The sequence below is a fragment of the Clarias gariepinus genome, chromosome 9, assembly GCF_024256425.1.
Source record: "Clarias gariepinus isolate MV-2021 ecotype Netherlands chromosome 9, CGAR_prim_01v2, whole genome shotgun sequence".
NCBI classification, from domain to species: Eukaryota; Metazoa; Chordata; class Actinopteri; order Siluriformes; family Clariidae; genus Clarias; species Clarias gariepinus.
In genome coordinates, this window is record NC_071108.1 from 30,812,401 (window position 1) to 30,823,782 (window position 11,382).

General features: G+C 40.1%; 1 protein-coding gene across 1 annotated transcript; it reads right to left on the minus strand.

Moving 5' to 3' along the window:
- Nucleotides 1–857: 857 nt before the first annotated feature.
- ido1 (indoleamine 2,3-dioxygenase 1) lies at nt 858–11,083 on the minus strand. The gene is made up of 10 exons (XM_053504497.1): nt 10,974–11,083; nt 10,621–10,716; nt 8,809–8,928; nt 8,309–8,427; nt 6,150–6,164; nt 5,791–5,890; nt 5,580–5,697; nt 5,431–5,482; nt 4,093–4,241; nt 858–1,523 (listed from the first exon to the last, which is right to left on the minus strand). The coding sequence occupies exons 1-10, from the start codon at nt 11,070–11,072 to the stop codon at nt 1,114–1,116; spliced, it is 1,278 nt and encodes a 425-aa protein (XP_053360472.1). The 5' UTR covers nt 11,073–11,083; the 3' UTR covers nt 858–1,113.
- Between the last annotated feature and the right edge of the window lie 299 nt (nt 11,084–11,382).

Below are 11,382 nucleotides of genomic sequence, written 5' to 3' on the forward strand. Positions count from 1 at the left end.
CATCACTGCTGTCTCGGTTTCACTCTTCTTCTTTTTTTCTGTCCTTCCGAACATGCAGCAAGCTTTAGCACTCTCTAGCGTACACTTATAGTACTGCAAAGCCTCACCTGTGGATCCTTTTTTTTCGTGTGTGAATAAGGTCTAATATGCAAAATAGAGGCTAAAAATACCTGGCATATGCATTCCACATGGTAGTTTATAAAATCGTCCCCTGTGCCATGTGTCTTGTTTTCGTTCTGCATTCCGCTAAGATATAATTGCAAATTGCCTCTTTATTAGCACCAAATGAACAACCCATGCCTTTCTATTTCCCCCTGAGCAAAACTAAAAAGGGTCCACATTACAAGAGGTTTCTAACATGAGCATCTCCCAGCTGTCAAATGGTCATCGGCACGTTCCGAGTCAAATTTGGGGGTACATATTTTTGCATTTGAATGGGGTTGAAATAAAAAAAGATTAGCGGTTGCATGTAATGGAAAACAGTGCCAGTGGTTTAAATTATGGTTTGGACTGAAACCATGGCATTTTAAACACAAAGCATGCCCGTAATGCTGTTTTATGCACCAATGAGCTTCTTTAATCTCTGCATTAAGTGCATCGTGTTTATAAACCCAGAAAAATTTTTACTGGTGCAGGAATTAAAAGCAAACGTGACTTCTTCTTTTTTTTTTTTCCCCAAGTTTGCATGACAATTAGGAGTTACTCTCATTGATGTTGTCAAATTGTCTGACATGTTTCGTTCTCGGTTAAGATAAAGCAGGCTGTTGGCAACAGACAAAGGAATTGATTTCTCGAGTATTGTGAAAGTTCCCATGAGATTTTTATTGCATGCTTTATTTATCTGCAGAGTGTCAGAACAACTGATGATCAACTCCTCGAGCTTTGTCGACAAGGTTGCTGAAGAATATTTTTGTTACAGAAAGAAATAAAGAATAAGTAAAGAAATGCTTTAATCCCATTCCAGTATCATCTAATCTTCTGGATGTTTTTAGCTACATTAATTTAAAATTAACTATGATCTGGACACCACACAGGCTCATGTCTGACCTGCTTCTATAACTTGTTTGGATTAATGACCCTTTTATAAAAAATTAGCCCCTACACCTGGAGTTCCTACACCTTATCCTTACACATCCCTTCCATCGCTGTCTTTGAAATCCAAACCTCTTTCGTTCGGTCCCTCACAGATTTCAGGAAGCTCATGATCCCTGTACCGCCTGTTCCTTTTTCTTCCAGTGCCAAGGGTGCTTTCTGCACAGGATCGGGATCTTCGGAAGATGCCGGGCCTGCAGAGCGGAGCTGTTTGGCTCGGGACGCCGGGACGGTGATGAAGCGTGACACAACACTGATGTGGTAACTCCGTAGTAAAACCAGCTGAGCCACACAGTGATCGAAGGCCTCCGTCAGACGCTCGTCGGCCTGGTTTAGCACGAAGGCCCTCAGGGACGGAGCGCGAGAGATTTCCTCAATGAAGCATCTGTGAGATGGGGGCATGTAGCTTCGCATTCGGGTCAGGAAGTTCGCTGAGTGGAAAAGGTTTGTTAAAAAACAGATTGCGACAAGATGCGACTGAGAGTATGATTTGTCGTAACTCTATGCTAAGTAAGGAAAATATCAATGTGGAGGCATGCTGAAAATAATCAGTGGCATGGTAGTATGGTAGTATGGTGATCAGTTTATAGTAATGCCACGTCCATAAGTCTTTAATTTACTTAAATTACAGCAATTTTTCAGTTGCAATTGAAAATATTATTTTTAATTAAAGATCACTGTTATACAAGGGGCGTTCAAGTTAAACTGGGACTTATCATGAAGTTACAGCAAAGTACGGTGATGAGATTTCTAGCCGCAGTACATTTGAATGGTGCCTTTTAAAGAGGGCCGAGTTTTGGGGAGTTTTTGCTACATCCTCTGTACCACTGTCCAAGCCATTTCCACATGTTTGAGTTGTTAAAGGACTTCCTGGGAGGCCAGCGTTTGATTCAAAGCAGGTAGTCTGATCTGAGAAAACATTCTACAGTGGAACCTTGGATTACAAGCATAATTTGTTCCAGAAGCGGGCTCGTATTCCAAAACACTTGTAAACCAAATCGAAGAATTCCCATAAGAAATACAGTGGAACCTCGGATTACGAGGATAATTCGTTTCGGAAGCGGGATCGTTTTTCAAAACACTCGTAAATCAAAGCACATTTTCCCATAAGAAATAATGGAAATTAAAATTATTTGTTCCACAGCCCAAAAAACTAAATACATAAAAATAATTAACAATTATAAAAATAAAACAAATTAACCTGCATGTTACCTTTAAAAAAGTACAAATAAATCCCGACCAATAAGTGTTTCCATTTATGCGCACAGGCGCTTTGTGTGTGTGTGTGTGTGTGTGTGTTTTTCTTTCCCCTTCGCTGCTGAGTGTGTGTTATGTGTGTGCGCGAGCGTAATTTGACACACAAACACATTAAAGGCAAGAGAGAGAGAGAGAGTGTGTGTAAATTGGCAACGGTGTCAAATTACACGCGCACACATAACACACACACTCAAAAACTGACACACACTAACAACGAGAGTGTGTGTGCGAACCTGCGCGGTGTCAAATTACGCGCGCACACACATAACACACACTGCAGCGCAAGAGAAAAAAACACACACACACACATAACACACACACTCAAACACTGACACACAGTAAAAGCGAGAGAGAGAGAGAGAGTGTGTGTGTGTGTGTGTGTGTGTGTGAACCGGCGGTGTCAAATTATGCGCGCACACACATAACACAAACACTCTGCAGCGCAAGAGAAAGAAACACACACACACGGATTGATTATACTGTACCAGTATGAGACGAGCACTAAGACCCAGCAGGGGAGATGGATACTCGCAGCGCCAGAGAGAGAAAAACCGTTGGCTCTGTTGTGATGACGCGACGCTCGGTGTCAAAACAAGAAGCGCATGCGTTATACAGGATACTCGGAGCTCGTAAACCACGACAACGCTCGTTTTTTAAGTCCAAAATTATTAAAAATCTTTGCTCGTCTTCCGGAACACTCGTAAACAGCGTTACTCGTAATCCGAGGTTCCACTGTAATGGGAACTCAAATTATTCATTACAAAATATTAAGTAAAAATAAAACGAATTAACCTGCACTTTACCTTTAAAAGAAGTAAAAATAAATCCTGACAGATAAGTGTTTCGTGCGTAAGCGTGAGTGTGTGTGTGTGTGTGTGTGTGTGGCACGGTGTTCAATGACGCGTGCACACAAAGACACAGTGAGCAAACTGAGCCTTGAGCTGAGAGAGAGAAATTGATTTTTTTACCTCTCTAACACACACGTGGTCACAATGTTATAGTAAATAGTACACGCATGCACGGATGTTGATTTTACCAGAAAGAGACGCGCACTAAGACCCAGCAGGGGAGATGATTGAAAGTTCCACAGCACAAGAGAGAGAAAAAACATTGGCTCAGTTATGATCACATGACGCTTGGCGTGAAAACAAGACGTGCATGCGTGATACATGATACTCGGCACTAGTAAACCAAGACTTGTTCGTTCAAGTCAAAATTTTTTTTAATCTTTACTCGTCTTGCGAAACACTCGCAAACAGTGTTACTCGCAATCCAAGGTTTCACTGTATATATATATATATATATATATATATATATATAGAGAGAGAGAGAGAGAGAGAGAGAAAGAGGGAGAGAGAGAAAGAGGGAGAGAGAGAAAAATAAAGGGAGTTTTTACTCTTATAACTGTGTTCTGTTATACTGCACAAAAAAAAAAACGAGTCCTGGTTTGACATGAACACCCCTTATAATCACGTTTCGTATTTCATATTTTATATTACTATCACTTATAGTTTATGAATACAGTTTATCTATGTTTATTGTCATGTTAACAAGAGACCACAACACTAATATCATTACTTCTGACTGACACTGGAGACTCCTTCTGTAAATACTAATCAAAAATAATTAATTACATCCTTACCAAATAAACACCCATACCAAATAAACAATTATGAATTATAGCATATGCATTATATAAGCATATTTAGCTTTTATAAGCAATGCTATGGAGTTCTATCTCACCACTATGTTCCTCATGTTTAACGCCGAGCAGCTCATCGAAGCAGTGGAGCAGACTGCTCTGCGCTGCACTCCCTCCTGAGAACTCCATCGGTTCGGTCTGAACTCCCTCATAGACAAGCCCCCCTGTCATCGACGGGTTGTCTTTCCACCTGAAACGTGCACCGCCATTTAGGTGTTCAAGTAGGATCAGTATGGATAGACTAGCGTAAATGCATTAACGCAGATTAGGCTAAATGGCGTTCCCAAATTACCCATAGTGTGTAAATGCGCATGTGGATGTTGACCAGAGATGTCCTACAACGTTTGTACAAATGGGAATACTGTACATATAATGGTTATTATTGGCCTCCGCGGTCCCTAGTTGGACTACAGAGGTTTCTACAGTAGATGCATGGATGGAATATCTACTCTACAGCGTACCTAAAAAAAAAAAAAAAAAGCAAGCCATGGGCAAGTAGGTGTTAACCAAAAAAGGAAGCCAATGCAGCAACAACAAACAATAGCATAACACTGTACATTTTCAATACAATACAAGCTATCCAGCTGGCTAGTGCAGATGTTTGCACCGTGTTAAAATGCAGCAAATGTAACAGTAAAAGCAGGTGGAAAATGAAAGTAGTGTAGGTCTACACATCCAGTAGACGGGTTTGTTGGATGATTCAGAATCATGCTGAGATTTAGATCATAACCACAAACCCTTAAAAAAAAGTAGGCTTACAAGCTGGCAGCCTTCCCAGTGAGACTGCCACAGTTTTCACCTTTTCATTAAAAGCCAGCTAATAAAATGCAGGTGAGGCTAATGAACTAGCAAAACGCCAAAAGACTGACTTCGAGTACTCGCTCCAAATGCTCATCATCAGCAATAACAGGCTGAAAACTTTATATTGACAATTCTGCATGGTGTAAAAACATATCACACCATTAATAGTCAAAAGATGTTTGTCTTGTTCACCAAACGGTGGATGGAATATCAAAAGCTTATTTAAAAAGATTGATTTCATGCTGGGGGGTGGGCATGGTGGCTTAGTGGTTAGCACAGTCACCTTGCACCTCTAGGGTCTGGGTTCGATTCTCGCTTGGTGGGTTTCCTACTGCAATCTAAAAACAGGAAGATTAGGCTAATTGGCATTCCCAAATTGCTCATAGTGTGAGTGTGTGTGGCCTGCGATGGATTGGCACCCTGTCTTGTGCCCTAGGTCTCCTGGGATAGGCACCAGGCCTGCAGGGACCTTGAATACTGGATAAAGTGGTATAGACAATGAGTAAGTGATCTCAGGCTCATTGAAAGACATGTTAAAGTAATAGATGAAATTAAATAAAATAATATTAGTTACTTACCCTGATAAAAAGATCCTCATAATGCTGTAGAATACAGAAGGATCCACATATACTGGAATATTAATAGAAAGGAAATGAAAGGCTAATGTGTTTAACTGTAAATCAGTTTCTATGATTTGTTTTAAAAGTTAACGATGTATCAGCTTTACCATGCATTAGTTTAAGAGCCTCCTTTATGTCACCTATAGAACGACTGACAACATCAAGACCGCGGGTCACAGCGGACACATCACCATCACAGACACCACCGATGACCTCGGGGATGGCCTGTATTATGGACACAACTCCTTAGTGAACAATATGATGGCATTATTCTTGGAAAATCAGACTGAGACTCATTTATAATTTTCTCATTAAGACCTTGAGAGCAGGAACTGCAGCCAGTTCCACCAGGAGAGTGACGAGGAAAAAACCTCTTGCGCTTTCCCCACCGGGTATACTATACAGCAGCTCCAGATTCCTTCCAGGAAACAACACACACATGGGTATTGACTGTCTGTCAGCTAGCGCGATTGTACATCATTAAAAAAATTTAAGAATAAAACTAAACTCAGCGCTTTCAATTGTACTATATACATGTATAGTCAGTGACTTCGTATCATGAGCTGCTTTTCAGATGCTGCTGTCATAAGAAGAAGTCTCCCTCTACTGGGCAACTTGGATTGAAAATTTAATAGGGATTTATTTTTAAGGTGAAATAATGTAATGGTTTGACTTACTCCATGTCCAGTGGACTGGAAACACCAGCAAGGATCCATATATTGTATAAAACGACAAGAAATTGTGTTATAATTATAGCAGAATGATACAAGTATAATACAAGATAATACATATATGTTTCATTTCTCAAAGCTCAATGTACACTACCTTGCAAAAGTATTTGTACCCATTAAACTTTTCCACATTTTGTCAAGTTACAGCCACTAAGCTATAAATATATTATATTGTAATTTATTGGGATAGACCAACACAACGTAGCACATAATTGTGGACTTAATCATTTTATATAATTGTAAAAAAAGGTTTTTACAAATAAATATCTAAAAAGTGTGGCATGCATTTGTATTTAGCTCCCTTGAGTTAATATTGTAGAACCACCTTTACTAGATACTATAATTGCAAGTCTTTTGGGGTATGTCTCTACCAGCTTTGCACATCTAGCTCAAGCTCAGTCAGATTGGATGGAGAGCATACATGTATATAAACATCGATTTTCAAGTCTCGTTTGGATTTAGGTCTGGACTGACTGGAGTCTAATAGGTTTCCTTCTAAGATTGTCCTGTATTCGGCTCCATCTACTCTCCAATCAACTCTGCCCAGTCTCCCTGTCCCTGCTGAAGACAAGCAACCCCACAACATGGTGCTGCCGCCACCATGCACAGTGTTAGGTTGGGGTTGTTGTTGTTTTTTTTGCCACTCGTAACATTTAGGCCAAAAAGTTCAATTTTAGTCTCATCTGACCAAAGCACCTTCTTCAACATGCTGTGTTTCTCACATGTCTTGTCGCAAACTGCAAACAGGACTTCTTTTAATAATGGCTTTCTTCTTGCTACTCCTCCATAAAGGCCAGGTTTGTGGAGTGCACGACTTATAGTAGATTCTCCCACCTGAGCTGTGGATCTCTGCACCTCCTCCAAGTTACAATGGGCCACTTGGCTGCTTCTCTGATTAATGCTCTCCTTGTCCAGCCTGTCAGGCCTTACTGTAGGTGGACAGCCACATCTTAGTAGGTTTGCAGTCATGCCATGCTCTTTACATTTTCAGATGATGGCTTAAACAGTGATGCATGGGGTATTCAAATGTTGGGATATTATCTTATAACCTAATCCTGCTTTAAACTTCTCCACAACTTTATCTCTGACCAGTCTGGTGTGTTCCTTGATAATGATGATGATGATGATGATGATGATAATAATGATGATGATGGTCAGTAATGTTCTCTAACAGACCTTTAAAGGTTTCACACTTTTCAGATATTTGTTTGTAAAACAATTTGAAAACCATTAATCATTTTCCTTCCACTTCACAATTATGTGCCACTTTATGTTGGTCTGTCACAAAATCCTATAAAATACATTTACATTTGTTGTTGAATGGAAAAGTATAAGAGGTATGAATACTTTTTCAAGGCACTCCATGTGTGACTAAACTACAGTATGTCAGATACAATGTTGCCAACATTAACACAAGTGAAGAATACAAGTGTTGAAATGGACACGCATTTACAGTTGTGTCAAGGCATAAAGAAGGGATAATAACTGGAACAGTCATAATAAATAAATAAATCGATATTCAAATTAACAAAGTTCCACATCAGCTGGAGCATCAACGAGTGAGTGAGGGCAGTGACAGAGGATTATTCAAAGAGGGAAACACTTTATACTTTACAGTTTAATTTTTACAGTAACTTTAAAATAGTTGCATTGACTGAAAGCGTGTAGCAGTTTTTATATTCCTAAGGCCACTCAAAGGCTAACAGACGTGCATAGAGGGAATCTAATTAGAAAGAAAAAGAGATTTACAATCAAACCTGCAGCATAATGCCACTTTATATTTGATATCTTGATTTTTCCGTTTCTTCCCCTCTTCTTCTGTCTCAATGACACCGCTTATGTCCGGGGCTTAAAATTCTGTTGGGTAAGGTATAGGCTCTATTTCCTTCTTTTTTCGGGGAATAAATATTTTAAATGTCACTTGTACCAACCGGAATACATACAGTCACATTCATCTTTGTTGTTTGACTTTAAAACTGCAATGTTGACAAAACGGCAGGGTGTGTGCAAAGGGCGTGTGAGCGCAAAAACAATGTCTGTATTTTTTTAATCTCACTCCAAGCTTTTCTGAAAGATTGGCAGCTATGCACATAGAAGTATTATACCCGTCTGGATTTCTTCTCCTCCAGTTGGCCAAGACTCCATCAGCGTGAGTAAAGATCGGTGGGAGACCCAACCTCTGAGATACCTCCCAGAACGGTACTGCTAGGTTCCGCGGGAGAACCTAACACACACAGGCACACAGCATATACTGTATACTATAGATGCTCAACTATGACAGATTTACTGTATTGCTCTCTATAGAGTTTTCTAGGTATGATAGTAATAAAAGTATTCAGGGGTGGAAAGCAACAAACTACATGTAAAAGTTATACATTAAATTGTTTACTATGATATGGCTATTTACTCTAACTTGAGATGACCCGGGGATCGAACTAGCAATCTCCAGATGATTGGGCGAGCCTTTGACCACTGCACCACTCTGGGGCTGTACTTGTGACTTGAATGCTCGTGAAGTATTGCCATATTAGCTGTTAATCCAGAGTGTTTTGAACTCTTTCCACTGCCGGAAGTACTTTTCACATACTTAAATAACAACCAGTACCTTAACTTTATCTTGCTCCCCTTCCTGCCATACATAACTCATAGTGATGACGCCCAGGGCCAGGTGAGCCAGGCGGAGCTCCCGATGGCTATGCAGCAGGTGCGTATCCAACACAGGCATCTGGGTTTTAAACAACAATAGTGCATTTAAAAAAATAGAAGTTGAACAGCACAAAAAAAAGCAACTGGAACAGGTCGAAAGGCATAGGGAGGGTGAATACTTTTTTGTGCATTTGTTAAGTTCTTATGGCAGACAACTCACCACATGCAGAAGTTACGGGGATATTGTAATTATATCATTATTGTCATTTTGTTCGGTTGCCTGCCTGGGGAGCCTATCCCAGGAGACTTTGGGCACACGCTAGACAGGGTGGCAATCCATCCCAGGGCGCACATACGCACACATACTGCGGGCAATTTCCATACATCTATCCAGAACCCTCTGTAGTCCAAGTAGGGAACATGAAGGCCAATGGTGATCATGTAGAGATCATGGAGACCAATTGTATTTATTTTTTATTTCGTATGACCGCCGGTCAACATTCACAAACACACATTCTCACCTCATTTTGGAAATGCCAATTAGACAGGCAATTTGGGAATGCCAATTAGCTTAACCTGCATGCCTTTGGACTGTGGAAGGAAACCAGAGTACCCAGAGGAAATCCACCAAGCAATGGGAGGACATGCAAACCACATGCACGCAGACCCGGGTTAGAAAATCTAAACCTCAACCCTGGGGGTGCAAGGCCACAGTGCTAACCACTACGCCACCATGCCATCTTGGTTGAAATATGCTTTGGTTAAAAAAAATTCTAAATGTCACTATGTCTTAATAGTAATATATCTATAATTTTAAAGAGGGGGGTGCTAAAACATGCAATTTTTGACTAATTAGTGCTTGCGACGTTTTGAGACTGGTGTAAGCATGTGTAATGAGTGAGTTTGAGAGTAATTCTTTAATTTTAAAAAAAGGAGATTGGAGGCTTTTAACGAGTGTGATTTTTGTAAATGCAACGCTATTAAAAATGTGTTTCTGTTGTGCCACTCGGAAGCTTCTGAGCTCAGTACAGAATCGTTTATATCTGAGGCTGATTGGCTGACCACCGGTCACGGGCAATCAAACTGAAAACCAGCCAATTCTGGTCGCTGGCTGGTCGACCGGTTCATAGCTTCATAGCAGAACTCTCTGTCTAACTGATTAATGCAAAGAAAGCATTGTAAATTGAAATTTTGTAAGGTTGAGTATCTTAGGCCTTGTTCACACTAAGTTGTACTTCAAATACATTTCCTGTTCGGTAATCGGAGAGTGAGTCACACATGAGAAACCGAAAAAATTGATTGACTAAAGAAGTATAAAGTTTTGTCTTAAAATGACTCCATCACCTTAAAATTCACTTATACCACTTCTGCGGTTTTTATTTCAGTGCTAAAAATATGAACTAATCCCAGTAAAAATATTCAGTTTAGCTTCTTTAATTAATATCGATTGGTGCAGATGTTTGTTTGCGTCCAGCCAGTTTTGCATGATGCTGTGACATAATCTGACACATTACCTGCTCATAACCTGACTTCTACTCAACATTTTGATTTTAGCGCATTACACTGGGCTCTCAGTTCAGGTATTTTATACACCCTCACCTTATTTTACACACCTGCTGTGGATACCTTTCAATTTAAACAAATCCACGTTGCATTAGATGAAATTTCTAATTGAAGGTTATTATACCAGCACTGAGTTAAAAGTTCTACTAATACTCAGCTCACACTTATGGGTGAGAGGAAAGCGAAGTTTCACACAGTACTTCAGTACCTCATGAACAGATGATCGAAGGGAGTGAGAAGAGACAAGCTCACTGACACGTCCAGCGATCTCCAACCAGGGCTGGTAGTACACCGGCAGCTCAACCTTATGGTGAAGAAAGAAATTCAGGGTCTGTAAGCCATCACTTCATTCACCAAATAAACATGTTCAAGTTTGAAAGGTTTGCATGTCGGAATGATGGATGTTGTGTTAGATGCTCCAGCTGAGGATGATCACAAATCTGTATGTATATTTAATGAATTACAGTACAATTTCTCACATAAGCATAATGCTCTGTAAAGAAAGGAAAAAAAATAGCTGTACCAGCGGGAAGCTATGGCATATAAATGACATATACATACCAGAGGATCACGAAGAGCAAATCCATATTCTTCAGATATATAAAAACATTTCAGAGCCAGTGATCTCTCTGAATTTGAATTTGCAGCTTTACTTGCCATATTACTCTAAGTCTTAGCACCTGGATATGCAAATGTTGCTATTCACTTCTTTCCCTCACTCTTTCTTTGAGAGGGTGGGCAGGACTGTTAATGGGTGGAGCCTTTCACCTGTCCACCCATTGGTAGGTAGGACTGTCAATAACTAGTCAGCACTGAGTTTTTAAGACAGATGTGGCAGGCGTCATTGAAGCTGGAAAGACTCGGCTTTTGATGTACTGTAGGTGTAGTACAGAGTGTATTGCCTGGTTTCTGTCTGCATTTTGTATCGTTTTTTTTTTCATCCTTTTATCAGTGTGGTAGGGTGGCACCT

Bases quoted from the DNA above. Each gene is read 5' to 3' on its own strand.
- ido1 (XM_053504497.1), bottom strand. From the start codon at position 11,072: ATGGCAAGTAAAGCTGCAAATTCAAATTCAGAGAGATCACTGGCTCTG. The intron at 10,717-10,973 runs GTATGTATATGT...CTTCACCATAAG, and splicing joins TTGCTCTTCGTGATCCTCTG to GTTGAGCTGCCGGTGTACTA. The intron at 5,483-5,579 runs GTAAAGCTGATA...TTAATATTCCAG, and splicing joins GGCTCTTAAACTAATGCATG to TATATGTGGATCCTTCTGTA.